At 41.9% G+C, this 26,498-nt stretch overlaps 1 protein-coding gene across 1 annotated transcript; it reads left to right on the top strand.

Moving 5' to 3' along the window:
* On the top strand, positions 1-25,956 carry LOC105918013 (tissue factor). Its single transcript, XM_012852983.3, has 6 exons — positions 1-157; positions 8,062-8,182; positions 10,598-10,791; positions 21,825-22,006; positions 22,128-22,296; positions 25,261-25,956. Exons 1-6 carry the CDS (start codon positions 103-105, stop codon positions 25,404-25,406), a joined length of 867 nt encoding a protein of 288 aa, XP_012708437.1. The 5' UTR covers positions 1-102; the 3' UTR covers positions 25,407-25,956.
* The last annotated feature ends 542 nt before the right edge of the window (positions 25,957-26,498 follow it).

Here is a 26,498-nt window from a genome sequence, read left to right as displayed (position 1 = left end):
TGGTGAACTGAGTGCAGTCAAAGAGCGGAACAAGCGGGATAAGTGGATAGCCCGCTGACAGGCTGGACTGGACTTTTTCTTCCATGAAGCTTACCTGACAAGATGAAGATGCAAACGTCTCTCTTCATGGTTCTTCTCTCCACACAGTGCGCCTCCGGTGAGTTCAGATGTTTGTTCTCGGGTTGTTCTCTGTGCAGAGTGACAGCAGAGAGGTCCTTCAGTGGACGGACACAGTTCCCAGCTTTAGTTAGACTGAACTAAAAAGTTAATAAGATCGGTTCTTTTCTCTTTAATGGCTTATATGTTGTGCTGATTTGCGTAACCTTTATTTCTGCACTTAAATATCTTTGCGTATTGTTGTTCATGTTCTTTAAAGGCTTTTATTTAAAACACCGAATGGGGTGTTCACCTGGAGTCATTTAGTTAATTGTTAACAAAGTAGGCCTACAACTTACTTTGTTTAGCTCAGATGACCAGAGTTCTGAGATTAAATCCAGGGACATTTCCAGCTCGTGGGGGGGGGGGGGAACAATGTTAAGACACTATGAAATGTAGAAAGATTGGGCAGTTAGAGTTTCCCTTATTTTTATACATTTATCTAATATATTTTTGACATGTTAATTTTTAAACAATAAAAAAACAAGTGTGTCTGTTAAACTAATAGTGATATAGAGCCGGGGTGTGTGTTGGCTGGGGGTGGGGTTACACTTGTGGGGACTTGCATACACTGACAAATGGCCATCTCCTTGTTCTCCAACGCCTGGATATCGTCCCTTCCCATCAACTTTATTTTCCTTAGATTGGTCTGTTACCTTGGTGGGCAATATGGGCTTTAAATTTTATTACAATATATTGTGTTAATGTGACAACGATAAAAGTGATGATTAACGACTACAACTTCTTCAGGTAATTGTGTGGGTGTGATTGCATGTCAAATATTGTTAATAAGCACAAAGAATTTCCTTAAAAATCTTAAGAAATTTACCAAATAAATAAATAAATAAAACAAAATTAGAAATATGTTTTTACTGTAGTTACATTAATAAGTGTGATTTTTATTACCAAAATGCACACAGTAACTGCATTTAATTCTATAATTTAATGTATTAATGTTTATTGATGCTCTCAATAAACCAACAGTGGAGAAAATAAGAAAAATAACAATCCTGCCAATACTGGCAGTTTTAAGGGGTTTCAGACACCTCTAGTTGGAATTTATCTCTGTCAAAATAAATCCAAATACTTATCATGATAAGAAATTTTTCACAAAAATGATAAAACGATATGATGAAGGCCCAGCCCTAATCGCAAATGTAGTTCTGCTTTGTTTTTAAGAGAAACACACCTTTAAAAGTATAATGTGTTATCACCGTGTGCCCATTGCAGACAGACTGTCTGTCTGCCTATCAATCTATCAATGGTGTTGTGGTGAACTAAACCGTTGAACTGTTTAAATGAGTTCTCTATTAGACTAAGAGCTTAATAATAACAATAATAACAAAACTAAGGATGCTAAAACAAAGAAGCAATTTTAATAACAATGATATAGAAAATATTAATTTTAATAATAATAATGGTACTAATAATCATGACAGTAATACCAATAATGTTGATAAAAAACAAACATAGCAACAACAACAATAACATTACTACTAATGATAACAATACCACAAATAATAACAATAGCAATATTAATAATGATAGTAATAATAATGACATTATCACTAATAATAATAATAACTAGAACTGCAAACAGTTATTAACAGGTTCCAAGCCCACCCACACCCCACACCCTTGAGCATGCTCCTGGACTTCAGTTCAGCGTTCAACACCCTCATCCCACAGCATCTGGTGGAAAAACTGGAACATCTGGGCTTCACCACACCCCTTCGCAACTGTCTGCTAGACTTCATCACCAGCAGACCTCAGTCGGTCCGGGTCGGACAGAACACCTCTGATGTCATCACCCACAGCACAGGCTTTCCTCGGGGCTGTGTCCTGAGCCCCCTGTTGTTCAGTCTGACACATGACTGCGGTCCCAGGTTCACCACCAATCACATTGTGAAGTTTGCAGACGACACGACGGTGGTGGGCCTGATCAGACACGACAAAGACCGGGACTACAGAGAGCAGGTGGAGCAGCTGGTGGGCCGGTGCAGAGACAACAGCCTAATCCTGAATGTGGAGAAAACGAAGGAGATCATCGTCGACTTCAGGAAGAACCGGCCTCGCCACGCTCCACTTATCAACAGCTCAGCCGTGGAGGTGGTCAGCAGCACCAAATTCCTCTGGGTACACATCACAGACAACCTCAGCTGGTCTGTGAACACCATGTTGCTGACGAAGAGGGCACAAAGCGCTTGCACTTACTGCGGAGGATGAGGAGAGCCCACCTGTCCCCGCCCATCCTCACGACCTTCTACAGAAACATCATAGAGAGTATTGTGACCAGCTGTCTCTCTGTGTGGTGTGGAGGCTGCAGCGCTTGTGACTGGAGGAACGTGAGGAGAGAGGTGAGGACAGCAGAAGGGATCATCGGGGCTCCCCTACCCTCCATTTAAGGCATTTCATCCCAGCGCTGCATGTCCCGAGGTCTGCTGGTGGTTCCAAGAGTCTCTAAAAGTAGAATGGGAGGCAGATCCTTTAGCTATCAGGCTCCTCTCCTGTGGAACCAACTTCTAGTTTTGGTCTGTCAGGCAGACACCCTGTCTACTTTTAAGACTAGTCTTAAAACTTTCCCTTTTGACAAAGCTTATAATTAGAGTGGCTTATGTTACCCTGAGCTACCTCTATAGTTTATTTAAGTACTTTTTGACAATATTTATTGTCATGAAACAAGGAGCTGAACATTCATGTCTAATTTACAGAGTAAAAGTAGGATGTCATATACAAAAGAAAACTAAGCATAACATTAAAATTGTGCATGCTCTGAAGTCACACAGAGGTCAGCCAGTTGCGAAGGGGTGTGCTGAAGCCCAGATGTTCCAGTTTTTCCACCAGATGCTGTAGGATGATGGTGTTGAACGCTGAACTGAAGTCCAGGAGCATGCGCAAGGGGGCGGGGCGTGGAAGGGCTTGGAACCCGTTAATAACTGCTTGCAGTTCTAGTTTCATTTTATTTTTATACATAAAAGTACAAATAAAGGCTATCTAATAATGTTAATTTATTGAACAGAAAAGATTCACATCAATCCTTCAATGAGCTAGCAAGGCCAACCAACACTAGATGGTCGCACATTATCCGGCAGAATGTAAACATAATGTGTGCATTTCCAGTATTTTGATTGAACGATTCGAACTTGGGGCCACAGGATTTATTACCCATGGCTGCCTACTTAGAGCATTTTGGGCATGCACACTGCAATTTCAGATGTTCATTATTTAAACAAACGGTGTATTGGCCCCTGTATTAAGGGGATTTTGGCTCTGAGCTTGTCAGTTTTCTTGCAGACTTAGATATTCACTTCAATTTAATTATTTTTTTTTAATTTGGTGCCAATTTGTGATACATGTCTTCTCAAGGCACTTTCCAAAGTCAAATTCAATCAAATTATACAGATTGGTCAAAAAGTTTCCTGTCCAAGGAAACCCAGTAGATTGCATCAATTCTTGACAAACAGCATTTACTCCTCATACAGGGACGGTTCTCTGCATTGTCCATGGCTTTGCAGCAATCCCTCATACTGAGCAAGCATGAAGCGACAATGGAGAGAAAAACTCCCCTTTAACGGGAAGGAAAAACCTCCAGCATAACCAGGCTCAGTGTGAACGGTCATCTGCCCTATTCAGGACCTTCAAGCTACACCAACGTAGCATCTCCAGACCTACACGTCTACCGTGTACATAGGTATAGATCCTGTATATATATATCTATTTTGTTTTGTCTGCACCATCAACTCCAAGTCAAATTCCTTGTAAGTGTAAACCTACTTGGCAATAAACTTGATTCTGATTCTGATGTTAAGTCCTTCCTCTCGTGGACTGTACAGCTCCCATACAACACAGTTATGCTGATACATAAAACACTCTCTGTGGTAGCTCTATAGAAGTTATTAAGCAGTTTAGTGGAAAGTCCAGCCTTTTCATTTTCTTGAGGAAGAAGAGCTGTTGTTGGGCCTTCTTTACCAGAGGTGTCAAGGAGGGGTTGGGGGAGAATGCCCAGGAACCTAATGCTGTCCACACGCTCCACCACCTCTCCACATATGTAGAGAAGAGTGTGTTAAGTCCTCCTGGACCTGATGTAGTCTATTATTGCCTCCTTGGTCTTACTGGGGTTCAGTATCAGGTTGTTCCTGGACCACCACTGTATAAATTGCTGACCTCATCCCTGTAGTGGGACTCATCATTGTTGGAGATGAGCTCCACTACAGTGGTGTCGTCCGCAAACTTCACCACTGTGTTTGTAGGGTGGACAGCAGAACAGAGTGAAAAGGGTGAGGAGAGCTGTGCTAAGGACTGTGTTGTGCTAAGGAGCTGTGTTCTTGTGTTGAGGATCAGTGGAGCAGATGTGCGTTTCCCTATCCTCACTACCTGGGGTCTGTTGGTGAGGAAGTCACTGATCCAGGAGCAGAGAGGTAGAGATAATCCCATGTTGTGGAGCTTCAGAGCCAGCATGTCTGGGAGAATGGTATTGAAGGCTGAGTTGAAGTTCATGAAGAGCATTCTAACGTAGGAGTTGGGCTGCTGCAGATGAGTCAGAGCTGAGTGCAGTGCTAACAAGACAGTGTCCCAACATTGGTTAACATTAAGGCGATTGTAACGTATGATGGGCTAGTAACAGTGGGGTGATTGTAAAGCGTTGGACTGCAGGGGGTAACTGCCCTCACAGCTCTTAGGAAGAAGGCTGTTTCTAAGTTTATTTATTTTGGCTTTGAGACTTCTGAAGTGTTTACCAGATGGAAGAGGGGCAAGCAGTGCATTGCCTGGGTGGGTGGGGTGAGTGGATATGCGTCTTTATTAAAGCAAAATACATCCCAGCCCTAATTATTACCTGGGCACAGTCAATGTTCACAATACTTGAAAGGTTTCCTATCACAAACCAAACCTTTATCACAGTAAAGATCAGCCCAGTCCTGACAAAATGAATAAAGACACACCATATCACAGGACAGTGGTGACGAGCTTGGGCTCTGCTTCTTCTTCTTTTTTTTTCTTAAAAGCTGCCGTGCTAGGCTCATCTTACTTTACTCTGTCTGTAACATGAACAGCGCGGTGACCGTAATAGCAGGATGGGCCTCCATGTCCTTAAAAAAAGCTGTGCACCAACTACAGGTTGCTTAAGTGCGAGCCACCGGAATTGACAAAGACTCCTGGATAGGTGTTGAAAGGTTTTCAGAAAGAACTGAGCGAAAGTCCGTATTTAAGCCTGTTTGCTGTTGCAATGACTCGGATAACTGAAAAATTGCACAGGCAACATAGGAGGTTGTCTAAAAACGGGGACTAGCCCCAGAAATCAGGGACATCTAGTCACCATACTTTTGGCACAATAGGACCTTTCCTGAAGATTATCTTCTGACTTCAGCTTTGAAATAAATGTTTGATGTTAAAAACTAATAACAATATTGAAGCTGCTAGCAGCATTGGCAGCCCTCGCAGCTCACCGCTGCTTGGCCTATGTCGGCACCGCGGAAGCGTTGCTTGACGACCTCCATGCCAACCGCGGGATAGTGCTCAATTCCACCTATCACCACCATTGCAATAGTCATAACTAGTGATGGGTAGATGAGGCGTCATGAAGCGTTTTGACACATTGCCAAACTGTATTGATACTGTGTCAATACTGTGTCACTGAATACGGATTCTGCTGGAACTTAAAAATCCCTACAGGCAACCTAGTTGACAGACTTAACTGAGATAGATTTGATGACCTAGCATCAGAATAATATAATTTAGCTCTTGCTTCTAGAAAATGGATAAGTGAGAAGACTTTTGTCAGTGACTGTGTATGATTTGCTTTGTGAGAAAATCCAGATCACTCATGTGTAACCCTCAACAATTGCCTTGTTTAAAGACTACATACTAATATGTCATTTTATTAATAAACTTACTAAAATAATTTTCCATTTTATATTTACTGTAGGTTTATTGGCATCTCTAAATTGTCCTTAGGTGTGAGTGTGTGCGTGAATGGTTGTGTGTCCTGTTTGTCTCTGTGTGGCCCTGCGACAGACTGGCGACCTGTCCAGGGTGTACCCCGCCTCTCGCCCAGTGAACACTGGAGATAGGCACCAGGGTGAAACAGCGGCAATATTGGCCGAAAGTGGTATTTATTTTTTCCATAGACAATGAATAGGGCAGTTTATGTAAAATTCAAATATTTATAAAATTCAACCATTGGCCACGGTTGAATTTCACTGGAAATCATTTTGGGACTAGACCAAGATCAAATTTGTTGAATGTGGTACAGATCAGTAACCTGACTCCGGCAGATGTATTTCGTTCCGCCTAGCTTCACTCACATACATCTGGAACACCGCCATAGGAATTGCCTTTATTGAAGGCTGGGCCTTATCAAAAATCCTTGCATATGATTGGATAAGCCACTTGTCTGTCATCTTTATCGACGTGCTATTTCAACCACTCACACCGAAGCTAACCCGTGACGCTGATGAGAGCGACGCAGGAAAAAAAAAAAAAAAAAAAACTTTTTTCTTCTTTATGTGTTTGCGGCTCTACTGGCTCGCGTTTTATTGACAGTGAGCTGACAGGAAGAGGGGGGAAGACAGGCGGCAAAGGGCCGTGGGTCGGAGACGATCTGGATATAAATAGCAGCATCAAAGTTAACGCTTGCTTCCTCGACGAGCCGCCATTGCTATCAAAACAGTCTCACGTCATGGTCGCGTCTCCACTACGTCACATCTATGAAACTCCAGCCCTGCGTGCTGATTGGCCAGACCATAAAATTGGTTGGAGAAATCAGTTTCAATGGGCGATGTCCCAGATGTATGTGAGTGAAGCTAGGCGGAACGAAATACATCTGGCGGAGTCAGGTTAACAGATCAGATGAAAAATGTGGGATCTGGAGCCAAACATATGGTCATGGCGAGATGCCTGACTTCGCCATGCCACCATGGCCAGACGCTGCATCCAAATGTCTTTGTGCTTATAAGCAAGTGACACCTACATGTTATCTGTCTTCTGACTCACTTTCATGTGGACTAGGTCAAAGGGGTCTGCATGGGACCTTTCCAAGCTAAAAACACTTTCTGACCTCAGGGGACGTGGCTTTGATGACGTCATCTTTTGACCACAGAATTTCGTAGGGGACCTGACAAGCATCCATCATGACAGGTTTCAGATTTTTTGGTCTTTCAGTTGGAAGGTTATAAGGGTTTGAATTTTTTTTATAAAAGGTCAAGTTCGTGCCTTGGCCACACCCCTTAAACATTTTCAAAAACTCAATGAATTCCATAACTTTTACTCTCACATGCCTCAATGGCAAATACTCCGAATTTGAAGTCACTAGTTCGAAAGCCCTAGGAGGAGTTTGTTAAAGTTCGAGGTGAGTAAAAGTAAAAAAAAGGCCCAAAAATTACCTTTGATCCAAAATGGCCGACTCCCTGTTGGTTTTAGGGCATACCCCCAAGCGACTTTTTTTCATGATTTGGGAAGATCTACCTACATGAATTTTTTCAAATTTTTAGGACTTACCAGTAGCCCCAACTCACTTTAGGTGGTGCTGTAGAGCAGATTCGTTACACCCAATTTCAACTCCATTAATATCCGAAAATTTTCATTGAGGGACAACTTTCTGCCAAGTTTTCGTATATGTTTAGGCCCCCAAAAAGGCCGCTCAAGTGGCGGAAAGACAGATACAACAGGCCTTCGCAGGGCTTCGCTGCTTGGCTGTAATTACCACTTTAACATCCAGTCCCATCTCTAGGAAAGGTTGGATTGCTCTTACAGATGAGACTGTATAAGGAGAGACCAAGCAATGACTGAGAGCTAACTGATTGCTCTTCAGTTTTTTGAAGCCCTTCACTTGTACAGAATGAAAATATGTTTGCTTTTTCTTTCTTGAAAAGTCTGACATTTTCCATGTACACACTGTGTAACCTACAGGGTCTGCAGTCCCATATCCCCGAGCTCAGAATGTCACTTGGATATCCACCAACTTCAAAACTCTCCTGACTTGGGAACCCAAACCATCAGATGATTACTCATACACTGTGGAGTTTTCTGTGTAAGTAGCAGCTTGTGTGGTGTCCTTGGAGTTACCTAAATAAAAGATCCCCTCATACAAATATGTTCCATAACATGATTGTTAGATTTGTTTCAAGAATTGTCTTTGCACACATTGAAGTAGAAACATCTTCTTACATTAAAAGAATATTCAGCACTCTTGTTTCAGTGTATTTAGGCTGAGAGACAAAGTAATACTGCTACTACTAATGCTACTACTGTTACTACCAATCTCTGCTGAAAATGGTGATCTGCACCACTTAATCTACTTCCAGCAGTTATCATCAGTTATTGCAATCGTAAACTGCAAAAAATATGGAAAGAGCGGCTCTTTCTGAGTTTACTCTCTGGTCCTGTCAGGATGAGTTGCAGTGCGTTATGAGGCAGAGGGATATTTCGGCGTCACTTAGTTTAGAGCCAAAACAAGCGACTTCACGTTCAGAAACAGGCCCAAAAAAATTGCAACCCGCAACTCATGAAATTTACAAGCGACTTTTGAAAAAATAAGACCAAAGTCGCATAAAATAAGTGAGCTTCGCAACAGTGAGCATACTTTCTAAGTGTGTCGTATCCCTCCGCCGCCCTGGTCGGTACACAAATGTTCCGGCAAATTCTACATTATAAAAAAGACCTACCGAAAATTTTCGCTCTCATGTCATCTTGAAGACATTCTTCTTCCAAATGTTGGCTACAGACGACGTGTTTTCTCTCTGGCCAGAAGCATGATGGCAAATCCTCTCTTCAAGTAGAGGTGAAAAAACTAATGTTTTTTCCACTTTTACCTGATGTACTGGAACCCTAACCAACTGCCATGCACGTGAGCATTGTTGCATACCCCATATACAGTGATCCAGACGACAATTTATGCTTTTATTTTCTTATTGATTAACGCTAAATTCATTAAAGGCATACTATGCAACATTTTTCAGTTAATTAATGTGTTCCATACCGTTTCGGATGATTAAATTCGTCATTTTAGGTCGAACAAAGGTTTTCTCGGCCGCCCTGGTGGTCTGTGGGGGAAATACCGTACTTGCAATTGCAAGAGCCCTCGGCCCGCAACCACAGGCTCAGAAGTCTCGTGCAAGACCGCGAGAGTCGGTCTTGCTTTACGGCGAGAACTCCATGTGTTTTTGCCCTGCCATTTACTATATGCACGCGCAAAAGCAACAACAAAGAACCGCGTGTTAACGTTAAATAAACATGCAAGCATATTGAGTGTTTTTATTATTATTATTATTATTTTATTTATTTATTTATTTATTTATTTATGTTGGCGAGAGCGTGAGTTTGGCGAGGCGGCCGCGGCTGTGGCCGCCTCGCCAAGATAGCGCTGCGGGAAACCCTGATGTTCATACTTTCACTGTGTTAGTCATTGTTTGTACTGCCGTTTTTTCGACTTTTCGTTGCGTTCGCCTGTCTGCTAAGCTCAAAACAACCGCGCCTGGCTTGACGGAGAAACCAGAACAGCTGAGCATCTTTATGACAGTGCACTTTTACTTTCGCCCTCTGGGGGGAGCCTCGCTGGAAAATCAACCCCGGTTGCATAGTATACCTTTAAATGACCACAAACGTATTAGTTTTAGTTATAGCTAATGATCCCCTGATTTTTCCCTGTTGACCGGACTTCCCCTTTAATTGGGCAGACCTATCCAAGATGGTGGCCGTGCTGAACCGTCAGTTCCTGTAGGCAGTGCCACTCAATGGGGCGTCTACCTCCTAGAGGAGGAGGGGTCAGATTTTAACTTTCAAAAACTAACAACACAGCTATAGGTTTGAGTCCTGCCAAGTTTTACTCCAATTCACACCTCCATGCATCTGACCACAACATTTCTCCTGTGAGCCAGGCAAACGTTGAGCCTAACGACTGGGGTGATCAGTTCCAGGTGAATTTGAATCTAGCTCTAACGAGGCCTTGCTAGCAGGTCTATAAAGCTTGGAAGTCCATACTACTCCAGACATTTTGAATTGAGAAAGCTTCCTGGACCGGAAGCAAAACGTCTTCAGCTTCAGAAAAGGAGTCCAGTTGTTTTATTTTTTTTAACCTTTATTTGATTGATCATGAGCTGGATGACTAAGAATCTTCACCAACATTTAGGTGTGATGGGTCAAGGCATGGTTTTTTGAGTTGTAGTTCCACAACCGCATGTTTAAATTGGCTAGCAAACACATCGGATGACAGGGATAAAGCATTTTGGGAACCCAAGGTACAATTGAGTCAAAGATATTCAGTAGAGGTTTGGTGGGGAGGACATCAGATACACTTGAGGATGGTTTCATTTAAGCATATGGTTAGGCCAGTATGTGAAAAGTATTTAAAACAAGAATGTGTTGTATGTGTGCGATGTGGATAATTTTTATTCCATACTCAGGGACTGTCTCAATAATAACAAACTTGTGTTCCTTGCTGTTGTAGGGCTGGTAGAGACCAACAGAGAAACTTTCACTGTATCCGCTCCAATGTCACAGTGTGCGACCTCTCTGTCTATTTACGTCCACTGAACTCCTGCTACACAGCTGATGTCCTGTCAGAACCACCACTGGGAACCACATCTGATGACACTGAGTTCCCCCATACCACCTCACCCAGATTCTGCCCTTACCAAGACAGTAGGTTCCTCATGTTTGCTACATCCCTCACTGGCCTAGCACAGGCACATACACTACATCTGTATTTTGTTGTGCAATTATTCACTGTTTAAAGTTATTTAATGTTTAATAAATAACTCTTAGTTAGGTATTGCCCGGTGAATATCAGCTCTAGAGCTGATATCAGGATAATCGTTTAAAGGGATTATTAGAGTACTGGCAATCTTTTAACAGCAAACTCTGCACACACATAGAATAAGGAGTGACAACTTCTTTTCAAGTTCAAGAATTTATTAACAGAAATACAATGAACATCCAGAGAACATCACTATAGAATGCTGTTTATCTGAATTAACACTATATTTCAATCAAAAAATCCTCTCTACTAGGCTAGTGAAACTTAAATAAAACTACTAAGCAAAATTAAGATAAAAAAGTACACACAAAAGACACACAAAAAAAACAAAAGACAAAATAAAGTGGTTGATCATCTTCATCAGAATAATTCAGTGAATCCAGGTTCACTGCAGATCTAAGTTAAATAACCAAAGTTCATCTTAAAGAATGTGGAATAGTTAAAGGGGAAGTCCGGTCAACAAGGAAAAATCAGGGTATCATTAGCTATAACTAAAACTAATACGTTTGTGGTTATTTAATGAACTTATCTTTAATCAATAAGAAAATAAAAACATAAATTGTCGTCTGAATCACTGTGTATGGGGGCTGACATTACTGCCCATATTTGGGCAGTAAGGGGCGTTTGACATCACATCCTGGGGCGTGGAAAAGCGGAAGCGGCGACAGCATTTCTCTCCGCTTTCCATGCAAAGTCAATAGGAGCCGTTCTACATAGCTGCGATCATCAACAATTATTTCGGATTTCCAGAGGACTTCACCACTGACATTCCCAAGAGCTTTTGCTGAAAAAAACAATGCCCACGTGCATGGCCATCGGATGTTCCAACACAACTGGTAAAAGTGGAAAAAACATTGCTTATTTCAACTTCCCAAATCATGAGCCACCGGGCTCGGTGCTGGATTGCCAACTTGAAGAGAACAGATTTGCCATCTAACTTCTGGCCAGAGAGAAAACACGTCATATGCAGCGACAATTTTGAAGAAGAATGTTTTGAACATGACATGAGAGCGAGGATTTTCGGTAAGTTATTTTTTATTTTAGAATTTTTTATTTAGAATTTGCGGGGATGGTCACCGAGCAGAGGGGCGGAGGGATACCACATGTGATGTGGTATCCCTCCGCCCCAGCATGTGCTGGAACGCTTTTATATTTTAATATTTATACAATAATGACCACCTGCCCTATTTACTTAAGTCACTTCAGCGCGATCTCTCCTCCGCTGTGTGTGTGTGTGTGTGTGTGTGTGGTTGTGTGCGCCCCGCTGCAGCGCCGGCAAAGCCGTACTTCGGCGGAGCGCGCGCACACACACACACACACACACACACGCGTGTATACATATATACTGTAGGACCCGACTGAGTTTGCACTGGAAATAGGTACGCTGGATTCCGTCAAAAGTCCGGTTTCTGTCAAGAAACTCTTCTAAAAAAATCCATATCGCTGTCAGATGATGATAGCTCCACAGAACTCTCATCAATGTCACTAAGTACTTCATCACTCTCTGCTTCGTACAGAACACCAGTCGTCACCATGTTGGAAAATAGTGCGCCGTGACAAACAGAGCGTTGAAACTTGCTCAACTGCGGGTCCGCCGAGTGACGTCAAAAAATGGGAGGTGACAGTACTATTCTTGACCAAGATGGATTCCTCCACATAAACATGATTAAATAAAAATTATTCATAATTAAAAAAACGTATAATTTTTTGCACAGTATGTAGTAGTTTTATATTTAAAGTACTTTCAGCAGTTTGAATTCTGATTTTGACCGGACTTCTCCTTTAAATTAGCTTAACTAATTCACAACAGAGTTAAACAAAACATTATTTGAGGAAATAACATTTTCTCTGAGGATTTTCTCAGTAAACATCAGTAAACTTTAGGGACGCATTATTTTATTAATGCGATTATACCTCCGGGAGGCTAGGTGTTTCTGTAGCGATCCAACGCTAAAATCGGTTACTTCTAAAGTTATACAAAACACCTTCAAATCGACATTAATATTTCATATTAATGCAGTGATAATGCTCATAGCACTATAGAACGATAGTGGAGCGAAACGAAACAAACTTTACCTTTGAAACGAAACGTAGTTAAGTATCCGGAAAGAGCGAATGTTACCGGTAGCTAATATCATTTAGGCTAGCGGACTTTCGGCACTAACTTTAAAAAGCTTCGGCTTTATTTTAGTCGGAATGAGTGGATAACACAAACATCAACATCCCATCAGTGTATAAAACCCTTGTGACGTTTGTTATAATCAGGGCTCTCAACTCTAACGCATTGAGCGTGTGACACATGCATTTCACTGACTTCACACACACACTCACACGCAACACATGGCATTTTGAGCTCAGTCTAAACCCCGCCTTCTGCAAAGATGTTTCAGCTTCTTTCACAACTGGTCACCATCAGTAATTCCTGCTGCAGTTCGTGTTAACAGAGCAGCAGGAAGAGCCATCAGAGTTATCAATAATTTTGGTCTTAACCAGTGGAGAAAATAAGCCGGTACAGTCCGGTTCTACGTACACAGGAGGCAAGGGGGGGAAGGGGAGCGACTGCCAGATGAAGCCTTCATTCAGAACCAGTTATGGCTGCACGCTGAATCAGAAAACAGATCTGCTAACCGGATGCAAAATGGCACTTAGTTTGTTTATAAGTTTCGTTTTTATTTATTCTGCCTTTTTTGAACTACATGTGCTGTGTTTCTGTGCCTCAACACTCTTACTGCTCCTCTGCCCTCCCTTCCTTCGGACCCAGGTGCTTTAACAGCGGTCACCATTCAAAATGTTTAATGTCCTCACACCCGTAGCAAAATGTTGAAGTGAACAGGAGAGTTAGTAGCTGTCTTTCATGGTCTTTTGTTTTTAACGACACAGAACCAGAGGTGCTTTGGTGGGCGCGTTGCCTTGCGCTTTAATTCAGTGGCGCATAATTACGTAACATTAATTTAGGTGCACACTTTTAATGGTCATTTTAAGGAACTTGTAACATCAGCGGTTTTAGCTCAGACCCATCATTCGTCCTGTTCTCTCTAAAGGAGCCCTTTACAGTCTTTATTTATGCATTTTCCCACCGTTTATCCCTCCCGTGTGGCGCACCAATGGGGGTAAAATCCGCCTACCTCAAAGCCTCAAAGCAGTATGGTTAAGTATAAATTATGCTGATACCAGACATTACCAAAACAGTGTTTTTTTTTCTGCTGTCAGGAACCAGTGAGACACAGAGCTTGAAAAGCTGAGCCTATAGTCATTCAGGGGTTGCAATGCATAAAAAGTGCTATTTTTCCTATAGGATTCCCCATTTAAGACTATTAGTAGGCTAAAAGTGAAGCAAAAAGTCATCATTTCGTCCACTCCGACCACAAACAAAACGGGCTCAGAGAACAACTTTAAATTCAGCCATCGGCTTGCGTAATTACACACCAGAGCGCATTGGGCCATAGAGGATATTTGTCTGGTCAGGACGGAAACTGAGATGAGAAACCTGTCTCTATGAAAGGTGATGAAGATGGTTATAAACTGTAACAGGCTAGAAGTGCATGGAGCTGAAAAGAGGGAAACATCAGCAGCTGGATCATGCATAAAGACGCAGCGTGAACACCTGTGGGCTTCAAGTGCTGCAGCTGAGGGGAAAATGTTGGACTATATAGGCTTGATGAAACTCAGCCTGATTCACCAATGAGGTTATAGATCTACACTGATAAACAAACCCATAGATTAATGTGTAACAGTGTAATAATATAGTCAATAACTTAAAACTACTTTATTTTATTCAGTATAATTTGAACAATTGTGTGTTTTTTTCCTGTTTTAACCCACTAACTGAACAATAACGTGTTAACACTTGTATTTCACTTTTTAACAAACGTAATACATGTCTACTTCCATGTCTGGTCAGATAAAAATCAGACTGAGTTGACTGGATCGGCTCTTCCAGGATCCAGTCAGCTCCGCCCCCAGCCACGCCCCCAGCTCCACCCCACCCTCAAACATTACAGTAATCTCACTGTTAACTTTTGATAAAAGTTGAGAGGTCTGGTTAACCATAAAAACACACTTGAATCACATCAGCAATGACATGGTATCAAAATGCTAACGGGAGCTATGTCAGTCAGCTCCATGTGTTTAAAAAACACCATGTGAACGCATTACGCAAACCTGAGCCATTTAACTTTCCCTGTTTGTTTCTCTGCCAAACCTGTCGGTGCCTCTGTGCCAGTTCGGTTCACCTTGGCCATCCAAGGGAGAGCATTACTATTACTACATTTAATATGACTGCCATGCATGTAAAATGTTGTTTATTAGCACATCTGATAGCTTGGATCATATTGTATCTCATAGTGCTTTACAACGTCAATTTGGCAACATGCTCCTTCAGCGTTTGAATTCATAAAATGGGGACAACTTGTTTTGAAATACATAATAATCATTGCAACATACATTCCAATGAAGCTTGTCCTTTGCATTTAATCTATCCCTTGGGAAGCAGTGAGCTGCCATTTTCTGGAGCCGGAGGAGCATTGAGGAGCTAAGGGTCTTGCTCAGTGGAACCCAGAACCTCCAGAATGCTAGTGCAGTGCTCTAACCACTACGCCACGCCTTCCCCTGCAGGTTTTCAACCTGCAACTACTTTCACACACACAACCTTTCTAGAACTTTACCAGCTTAAAATTCCTTCTAATGTTTTCAGTCCTGCCAGAGTTCATTAAGACTTAAAAAGGAAACATGTTCAGGGTGTTTATTTCTCCATATAGGACTACTCCTCTGCAACTTTTCTGCAGCGTCAGGCTATCTGGAAGAACACAGAGTAATGAAACTTGGAGACAGTAGCACCTGATGCATGTTCTGTCCTGTTCTTTCGAATGTCCTTAATCAAAGACACTCCCTTTCTGATCACAGCTGTACGCTTCATATCAGTTTAATTCACCTTATTCACACAGAACTGAGTCCCATTAAAAACCAGCTGGACACTCAGGAAGAGTGTCCAGCTGGTAGTGTCCAGAGCTGAAAGCAATTTTAACAGACTCAAGTTAAATCAAGCCAACTTAGTTAAAGTGTTGTAGGGTGATAAAATAGGATTAAAAAAAATCTTTCTGCAGCTTAATGTAAAATAATGCTGTCATAAATGTTTCACAAAATAAACGTGTCTGCAGGCCCACATATAATAACCTGAAATCCAGTAAGCAGATGTGCTTACTTTAGCAAAAGTACAGATACTTGACTGATAGACTGATAAAAGTAAAATTACTGATTGAACTTCTTTATTAATGGAAAAAAGTGCTGGTTCTGAAATGTAGTTGAGGACAAAAATAAAGAGTCACATTCAGTGATAAAATAAAAACTGTTAGAAACTCTCCGAAGCAAAACAACATTTTGGAGATAAAATATAGGATTGCTCCATTACTTGAATAGCCTTCTTTCCGAAGACTTGAGTAATTATATTGGTTGGCTGCTTTTTACCTTTATTTGAGTAAAAATTCAATAAAATTTGATCGATACAGCGCCAATTCATGATACATGTCATCTCAAGACACTTTACAAAGTCAAATTCAGTCAGATCATACAGATTGGATCAGATTATTCAGATTGGTCAAAAAGTTTCCTACCTAACGAAACCCAGTAGATTGCACCAAGTCTTGACAAGCAGCATTCAGTCCTCCTGAAGAAGCGTAGGGCCACAGGGAGAGTCATCTGCATTGTTGATGGCTTTGCAGCAATCCCTCATAATGAGCAAGCACGAAGTGACAGTGGAGAGGAAAACTCCCCTTTAACAGGAAGGAAAACCTCCATCTTAACCAGGCTCAGTGAACAGTCATCTGCCTCTAACGATGGGGGTTAAAGAAGACAGAACATAGACACAAAAAGCACGGTAGCACACATTGATCCAGGAATGCTTTCAGGAATGATCGAGAGAGTAATGGCAGATGGTCTGGTCCCTTGAATGATGTCACAGCTAATAGAACGCCAGACCAGGTGTACCTACTACGAAGAGAAAAAAGACAGAGAACATAATGTTAATAGTTGAAATAAATATTAAAGCAATTACCTCACTTACAGTAACACCTTCATTATTTGGTGGATCCAACTAGTAATAATAGCTTGAAATGTCTTTTCTAACCAGCGCCAATTAATGAAGCATGTCATCTCAAGGCACTTTACAAAGTTAAGTTCAATCATATTATACAGATTGGGTCAGATTATACAGATTGGTCAAAAATGTTCCTATATAAGGAAACCAGTTAAATGCATCAAAGTCCAGACAAGCAGCATTCACTCCTGGAGAAGCGTAGAGCCACAGGAAGAGTCATCTGCATTGTCCATGGCTTTGCTGCAATCCCTCATACTGAGCAAGCATGAAGCGACAGTGGGAAGAAAAACTCCCCATTAACGGGAAGGAAAACCTCCAGCAGAACCAGGCTCAGTATGAACGGTCATCTGCCTCGACCGACTGGGGTTACAGAAGACAGAGCAGAGACACAACAAGAGAGACAAAAAGGCACAGCAGCACACATTGATCCAGTAATCTGTTCTACATTAGATGGTAGTAGCAGGTGAGTCGTCTTCTCTGGATGATGTCACAGTTAACAGAACGCCAGACCAGGTGTACCTACTATGAAGAGAAAAGAGAGAGAACAGAAAGTTAAAGCAGAAATGACAACACATAATGCATAATTGAAGAACAGTAGAACTCTATTGAGTGAGAAAATTAGATCCTGATGTCCTCCAGTAGCCTAAGCCTATAGCAGTAAAACTATAAAGGTAGCTGAGAGTAACATGAGCCACTCTGACTATAAGCTTTGTCACAAAGGAAAGTTTTCGGATTAGTCTTAAAAGTAGACGGGGTGTCTGCCTCACGGACCAAAACTGGGAGTTGGTTCCACAGGAGAGGAGCCTGATAGCTAAATGATCTGCCTCCCATTCTACTTTTAGAGACTCTAGGAACCACCAGCAGACCTGCAGTCTGAGAGCGAAGTGCTCTGTTAGGAACATACGGGGTAATCAGAGCTCTGATATATGATGGAGCTTGATTATTAAGGGCTTTATACGTTAAAAGAAGAATTTTAAATTCTATTTTTGATTTAACAGGAAGCCAATGAAGGGAAGCTAAAATTGGAGAAATTGTCATAGTTTGACATCTATTTTCCTTTCTTTCATGCGGAGGAGCAATGTTCCCAACCTGGCCTGACGCACGCCACCAGCAGTTCCTATGCCACATCCCCTCACTCAGATTATACAGATTGGATCAGATTATTCAGATTGGTCAAAAAGTTTCCTGAATAAAGTATCTAATTTTTTTCCCCCGGTTCCATAAACCAGATGTTTTTCATGGAAGACAGTTATATAGCTTCATATACATATACAAGACATCCTTGTTTAAATTTTTAGTAATCACAATGATGATAATCATTTTGGCCTTCATGGTAAAACATTTTTTTTTAAATACAAAATCAACATGACAATTTTGATTTTGTCTGTTCTGCTGAAGAAAAATATTCACGCAGCAGCAAAACCTCTACTTTGGTCTCATCAAGCCAGAGCATTTTCTTCAACATGTTTGCTGTGTCCCCTTCAAACTCTAAACAGAATTCTTATGCGTCTCTTTTAAGATCGTCTTTCTTCTTCTTTTTTTCCATAAATGCCAGATTTGTTCTCTGAGGCCAGTCACCGCACAGCTGCATTAACCTTCAGATGAAATTACACCGCCCCATGCTCCGTTTGCCTACTAGGTGAAGGCAATCGTGTTATAGAATTTTCTTTAGGTGGTATTAGAGTAAAGAGGCCTGAATACAAGAGCAACCCAGCTTTTTGTATGTAGAAACATTTTTAATAAAAAAATCTTCTACCTTACTGTTATGCACTAATGTGCATTGATCTATATAACGAGAATTTCCCCATTGTGGGACAATGAAGGACTTTCTTAAAATTTAACTAAAATAGCTAAACGTTTGTGGCTTTAACTTGGGCTGCAACTAACAATTATTTTTATCGTCGACTAATCTATCGATTAGTTTTTCGATTAGTCGACTAATCGCGATTATTTGTTGTATGATCTCCATCATCATTTCAGGTGTTTGAAAAACTATTTTATAAATTATCCTCCATAAAATTAATAATAAATTTGTTTATTTTTAATATTTCTAGATTTCTTTTACTATAAAAGTGTTTTCTTTTTGTTTTTTACTTATTTTCATTAAAATGCAATTTACATAGACATATATATAAACCCACATTTAGTCTGCTACTCATCACCTACAATATACTTAAAGCAACTTTAAAAGTATACGCATCAGGTTAAACTTACAAGTAAAGTAGGTTACATGATTAAACGGGAGTAACATAGCTATAGGTGGTACATTAATAAGCAACGCAAATTAAGATAAATGAGTCGGGGAATAAAAATAAGAGAATTTTACTGCATTAGTATGGTCATGGCCGGTTTCCATCTGTTAACAAATATGTCTTTTTGAAGCCTCAGGCAATAACTTATTTGTTCCGTATGATAGATTTCCCAGACCTTTTCAATCCACATATTGTACGTTGGAGGGTCAGGCTTCAACCATTTAACGGTGATACATTTAAGAGTCGTAATCAGCAATATTTGTAGAAGGTATTTTTTTTCTCCTCTTTCAGTAATGTCATTTGGTATTAATCCAAGCAGTACCATTTCAGGACTTTTGTTAAAAGTTTTCTTAAATACTTTTCAGTAGTATGTAAAACTTGCAGGTCATTTTCTTATTCCCACTACCAGTTTGCAATTTTATCAACAATTCTTTGATTGGGATGGGCTTTAGGATTTTAGTCAACTCTCTGTGTTTTGTTACAAAGTCCCTTATTTGTAAATACCTGAAAACGTCTGTATTGGAGAGTGTGAATTCCATTCTTAATTGTTAATATTATTTTAAACACCCATCTTTGTGAAGTTGGTGTAAGTTTGTAAGGCACTGCTTAGACCGATTTCTAAATCCTGAGTCCATCTCTGAGGGGACAAAACCATTTATAAGACCAATGTTGGTTTGTGCTGAAGTTGCTTTAGGCAGCCCATAGGATATCTTTATTTTCCTCCAAATCTTCAATGCGTTCCTTGTCCGCTTGCTCAGTTGAATCACCCTAAGCAGGACATCCAAGACATGCAGTCTGTATGGGCCGTTGGCATGTGCTTTTCTCAATATTTAGCCATCTTGTACATACAGAATTTTGCTATCATGCTATTAGGGGTCTCAACTTTGCATCCCAGAAATACAACTTAAAGTTTGGAAGTTTAAGACCCCCATGTGAAGTATTTTTAGTTTTGATTGCCATATAAACTTTGCAATAAACTTGTCTAGTTTATCAAATGCAGATTTAGGAATGTCTACAGGCAGCATCTGGAATTGGTGGAGTAATTTAGGTAGTACATTCATTTGTATACATTCAATGAGGCTTATCGTGGATAAGGGAAGTGTCGACCATCTGTCCAACTCCTAACCAATGTTTTGTATTAAGGTTGTATATTTCACATCAAATAGGTTTTCTAACAGTGGGGGGATTCTGATGCCCAGATATTTAATTCCATCTTTGGATCATTCGAACCCACTCTGGGCCTTGACTGTTCGGAAGATTGTATTACCTATATCCATAGCTGTTGTTTTGTCTATATTAACTTTATATCCTGAAAAAAACCCAAATGTCGAAGTAATGTCCTTTATGTGTGGAATTGTTATTGTAGGTTCAGCGAGATACAGAAGAACATCATCCACGTGTAATGATATTTTATGTTGTTCTCCGTGTTTTGTCAGTCCTTTAATGTTATTATTGTCCATAATCAGCTGTGCTAATGGTTCGATACTCAAATCAAACAATAGAAGTGAAAGAGAACAACCCTGCCTATATCCTCGCTCCAGGGCAAATCGGTCTGATAGAAATCCATTCACTTAAACAGCGGCTTGAGGATTAGAGTATTAAATTGGTACCCACCTAATGAATTTGGGGCGAAATTAAAATTGTTTCAGTGTTTGAAAAAGGTATTGCCAGGATACTCTATAGAACGCTTTCTGGGCATCTAGTGATAGTAGCATTGGTTCCTTCCCTTTAGCCTCTGAATGGGTCATCAAATTTAACAATTTTCTAATATTGTCGCAGTAATATCCCCCAATAATAAACCCAGTCTGATCTGGGTGAACAATGTTTGTTATGATTTTATTAACCCACCTTGCTAATATGGATGTTAATATGCGTAGGTCTGTATTCAACAGAGATATTGGCCTATATGATTCACATTTGGTAGGGTTCCTTCCCTCTTTATGTATCACAACCACGCCTGCCGACAGGGAGGCTACGTATATATCTATGTTTGTTCACAAGGGATTGACTCTATACTGCCCTTTGCTGAAGCCTTAGTAAACTGCTTGTAGTTTAAACTACCACTGAAAATTAGACTTTGAGACCGCAGCAATGTTTATATATAATTTTATAAGACGCGTCAATGCGTGAAGTCTTGCAGACAATTTTTCATTATGAACGTCAACTAATCGTTGCAGCCCTAGCTTTAACACAAAAACATGTGGCAATGTTGAGCTGTAGGAGATGACTGCAACACAAAGTCTGACAGGGTTGAATCCATGAAGAGCTCAGAATCAGGGCTCAAAATTAAGATTTCATTGTTTCTGTGCTGAAACGATTTCATTATGAGATGACACTTATGGCTGCGGTGCTGGGCAGAGAGAACCAGATACCACCAGGTCTGGATGAAACGACGATAGACTGGAAACATGTCTGTCAGAGAGTGGAGGAGCTTAAAGGAGCAAGCAGCAGTCATGGAAATGTTTAGTGTAATTAGGCTGATATGAGGACAACCTTGTTGTTAACTGGACGTGTACAGTTAGTGTACCTATCCTGGAGAAAGTCCAACCTTGCTCCTCCTCTTTGTCCTCCCCAGCTGAGATTGGGAGGCCGGATTTCAACCTGAGTGTGAATGAAGACAAGAAGACCATCACCTTGTTTGTGACTGACCCACCCACAGCTCTGTTTGAAGATGATCGTCAGCTGAGCATCAGAGATATCTTCTCTGATGAGCTACAATACAAAGTCATGTACCGAAAAAAGAAGAGTACGGGAACAGTGAGTACCACCATGCGTCCATGCTGAGAACCCCCCCCCCCCCCCAACAATGTTGTCTTATACAATCATATGGACAATGTGTTTGGAAGTCAGGCCTTTGACTAATACTTTTCATTTTCAGAAAACTTATCTGTCCAAATCAAGTGTGATAGAGATGACCGATCTGGATAAAGGTGAGAGTTACTGCTTCAACGTCCAGGCCTACATTCCCATCCGCAGCGCTGACAAGCAGCTTGGAGAGCTGAGTGCAACTAAGTGCTCTAATAATGATGAGCAGTCGATCTTTAAAGGTCAGTTCCTCTGATCTCATCATGCATCACAGTACGCCTTTCCTATTTCTGCTGAAAATTATTCATCTAAGTTATTGATGGTGTTCCAGTGGTCATATTCACACCTATCACCAGGTTTCTGCAACTTCTACTTAATCATGTCAGCAGAACCACTTCTAAACATCCTATATATATGCAACATCATTGAACTTCTGCATCTGTAATATGATTTGACAATGTACACCGTGTTGTTGTTCTTTGTAAAAGATCAACAGAGGCAGTAAGGTTGAAAAGATATCTGCACAAGGACAATTCTGTTTGCTGAGCTCAGTGGCAACACTGGTTGAGATCAGTGACCCAACACTTCTTCTTAGCATTCAGAAAGAAACATAGTGGGCAGTTTAATATTCTGGCCAAACAGTGGGTATTAATGTGGACTTCCCATTGCAAGGGCTCAATCTGGCAGAAGGGTGTTGTTGACTAGCTTCCATGGTGGAAAAAGTTTTTCAGAAGGAAAATGTCCTCCATCAACAGATCTCAATGTTCCACTGATTGAATGTGCAGATCATTAGAAAACAAACTTCACAGATAGATTTTGTTTGTTTGTAGTTTCCTTAAGATAAAGTTAAAGGGAATAAATGTCATCATCTCTCCTGAGGGTAGCAGCTGTTGATCCTTTGATATACATATGAAAGTACAATACATTATTTTTCCTTTATTAATGCGAGGCAGTTAAAGCCTTAAGTAGGCAGCACCAGAACCAGCATGCAGCAAGATGTTATGGTTAGTTCAGAAAAGGTGGAAACGGTGGTCTGTGTCCAACATTTGTAGATGAAGCAAGGTTTTCCACATCATTTGTGTTGTTAGGAACCAAATAATCAGCAGCATCATGGAAGACGGCAGAAACACTGGAACGGAGGCAGACATCAGCCACAGCTTTGGGCTCATGCTGCCTGCTTTGACATTCTTTCCATACCAGTATGTTTCTGTATGCATCTGGTAACGTATTACAAAGAATTATTATTCTAATAATTCTATTATTCTAATAGCCCTACCGGGCTTTTTTGGCCTGTGGGACTCCGGAAGCAGCTGATGTGTACCGGCAGTCGAAGCGGCAGGCGGCTCGGCTGGTCGCCGAGGCAAAAACTCGGGCGTGGGAAGAGTTCGGAGAGGCCATGGAGAAAGACTTCCGTACGGCTTCGAAGCGATTCTGGCCCACCATCCGGCGTCTCAGGAGGGGGAAGCAGTGCAGTACCAACACTGTTTACAGTGGGGGTGGTGTGCTGCTGACCTCGACTCGGGACGTCGTGCATCGGTGGGCGGAATACTTCGAAGACCTCCTTAATCCCACCAACACGTCTTCCATTGAGGAAGCAGAGCCTGAGGACTCTGGGTCGGGTTCTCCCATCTCTGGTGCTGAGGTTGCCGAGGTTGTTAAAAAGCTCCTTGGTGGCAAGGCTCCGGGGGTGGATGAGATTCGCCCTGAGTACCTTAAGGCTCTGGATGTTGTGGGGCTGGGTTGGTTAACGCGGCTCTGCAACATTGCGTGGACATCGGGGGCAGTTCCCCTGGATTGGCAGACTGGGGTGGTGGTCCCCCTATTTAAAAAGGGGGACCGGAGGGTGTGTTCCAACTACAGAGGAATCACACTCTTAAGCCTCCCTGGTAAGGTCTATTCAGGGGTTCTGGAAAGGAGGGTCCGTCGGATAGTCGAATCTCGGATTCAGGAAGAGCAGTGTGGTTTTCGTCCTGGCCGTGGAACACTGGACCAGCTCTACACCCTCAGCGGGATTCTTGAGGGGGCATGGGAGTTTGCCCAACCAGTCTACATGTGCTTTGTGGATCTGGAGAAGGCATTCGACCGTGTCCCCCGGGGGATCCTGTGGGGGGTACTCCGGGAGTATGGAGTACCGGACCCTTTAATAAGGGCTGTCAGGTCTCTGTACGACCGGTGTCAGAGTCTGGTCCGCATTGCCGGCAGTAAGTCGGACTCGTTTCCGGTGAGAGTTGGACTCCGCCAAGGCTGCCCTTTGTCACCGATTCTGTTCATAACTTTTATGGACAGAATTTCTAGGCGCAGCCAAGGTGTTGAGGGGATCCGCTTTGGTGGCCTTAGGATTGCGTCTCTGCTATTCGCGGATGACGTGGTCCTATTGGCTTCATCAGGGCGTGATCTACAGCTCTCACTGGAGCGGTTCGCAGCCGAGTGCGAAGCGGCCGGGATGAGGATCAGTGCCTCCAAATCCGAGACCATGGTCTTGAACCGGAAAAGGGTAGAGTGCCTTCTCCGGGTTGGGGAGGATGTCCTGCCCCTAGTGGAGGAGTTCAAGTATCTTGGGGTCTTGTTCACGAATGAGGGGAAGATGGAGCGGGAGATCGACAGGCGGATTGGTGCAGCGTCTGCTGTGAAGCGGGCGCTGTACCGATCCGTTGTGGTGAAGAGAGAGCTGAGCCAAAAGGCGAAGCTCTCGATTTACCGGTCGATCTACGTTCCTACCCTCATCTATGGTCACGAGCTTTGGGTCGTGACCGAAAGAACGAGATCCCGGATACAAGCGACTGAAATGAGTTTTCTCCGTAGTGTGTCTGGGCTCTCCCTTAGAGATAGGGTGAGGAGCTCAGTCATCCGGGGAGGACTCAGAGTAGAGCCGCTGCTCCTCCACGTCGAGAGGAGCCAGTTGAGGTGGCTCGGGCATCTGGTCAGGATGCCTCCTGGACGCCTCCCTGGAGAGGTGTTCCGGGCACGTCCCACCGGGAGGAGACCCAGGGGAAGACCCAGGACACGCTGGAGGGACTATGTCTCCCGGCTGGCCTGGGAACGCCTTGGGATTCCTCCTGAGGAGCTGGCCCAAGTGGCTGGGGAGAGGGACGTCTGGGCCTCCCTACTGAAGCTGCTACCCCCGCGACCCGACCCCGGATAAGCGAAAGACAACGGACGGACGGATTATTCTAATTTAATCCATTTCTATTTTCTTATTTGTGCAGTATATTCTCCTGCCGTTTTTGCTGGTGGCATCCTCTTCATCTTGCTGGTGATGGGTCTGCTTATCCCGGTCACTGTGATCTTGTGGAAAAAGAAGAGAAAAGCTCTCAAGAGTGGGACAGAAGGACGTCCACTGCGGGATGTCTAAGTCCCTCCTGCAGCCGTTCCTGGGAAAACCTTGCTGCAGCACAGGGGAAGTTCAACCTTCCAATGTCCAACACTGGAATGATCCTACATGAAGTTTCTGTGAAACTGCCTTTTGCTATGTCAGATATTTTTAAATGGTTGTTGATTTCAGGCTGCAGATGAAATACTGTTTGAACTCATACTGAAACTAATTTACAACTTTTTAAATATTTTTGATTGTTCTTTATCTGGTGAGCGGTACATCTATACCACAGCTGATTTATAGAGTAAAAATTGTGCATCTTAACTAGTTGATATGATGGATTTCTTTTGGGGTCTAGAAAAGTTATACTAAATGAATACACTGCAATAACTCTATCTGCTGTTTAATTTATTGCCTTTAAATTTAATGGAAGGTTTTGTTTGATGATATTCTATCCATTAGATTTTTGGATTGTTTTTATAGTGTAAAATGTATAGAATGTGTTTTGATATGGACTTTGCGAGAATGTTTCTACCAAATGGTTTTAATAAGTAATATTTTAATAAACTAATATGCGTTATGTACAGTCCATTTGCCATTATACTTTTGAATCCTAGCCATTGGTTGAATATATACACACACACACACAGACATTCTAGTTGAGTTTCAAATTGATTTTTAACTTCAAGCTTGACGTGGCTATTCAGATGAGCCTAAAAAGGCTTAAACTTCGCATTTTACAGATTGCTTAAACCCTGTGGATCCGCAGATGTCTGAGCAGCTTCATTAATCCTTCCCCAAAGCCTGGTCATCTCCCTGTTCAGGCTAAGCAAGGGCCAATACTGCCCCCTCGTGGATATGGAAAATATGTCACAAACACCTCTTCCAAAAAGCCCAGATGGATTCCGTGTGAAGATCTCTTAAAAGATTTTGTTGTGATTTGATGCTACATTGATATAGACCACAACCATGGTACTACATCTAATCAATCAAATCTATATCATGTCTTTGCATTTTGTAAATCTAACAGCAAACAACATAGGGTTTCTTTGGGACTATTCACATGTACCAAAGGTCCTTAAATAGAACACAAAAACCATTCATTAGTGCCATAAAGTGCATAATTTGAAA

This window comes from Fundulus heteroclitus, chromosome 21 (genome assembly GCF_011125445.2).
Source record: "Fundulus heteroclitus isolate FHET01 chromosome 21, MU-UCD_Fhet_4.1, whole genome shotgun sequence".
Lineage (NCBI taxonomy): Eukaryota > Metazoa > Chordata > Actinopteri > Cyprinodontiformes > Fundulidae > Fundulus > Fundulus heteroclitus.
This window is presented reverse-complemented; position numbering and strand designations above follow the sequence as displayed.

Bases quoted from the DNA above. Each gene is read 5' to 3' on its own strand.
- LOC105918013 (XM_012852983.3), top strand. From the start codon at position 103: ATGAAGATGCAAACGTCTCTCTTCATGGTTCTTCTCTCCACACAGTGC. The intron at 158-8,061 runs GTGAGTTCAGAT...TGTAACCTACAG, and splicing joins CTCCACACAGTGCGCCTCCG to GGTCTGCAGTCCCATATCCC. The intron at 10,792-21,824 runs GTAGGTTCCTCA...TGTCCTCCCCAG, and splicing joins ATTCTGCCCTTACCAAGACA to CTGAGATTGGGAGGCCGGAT.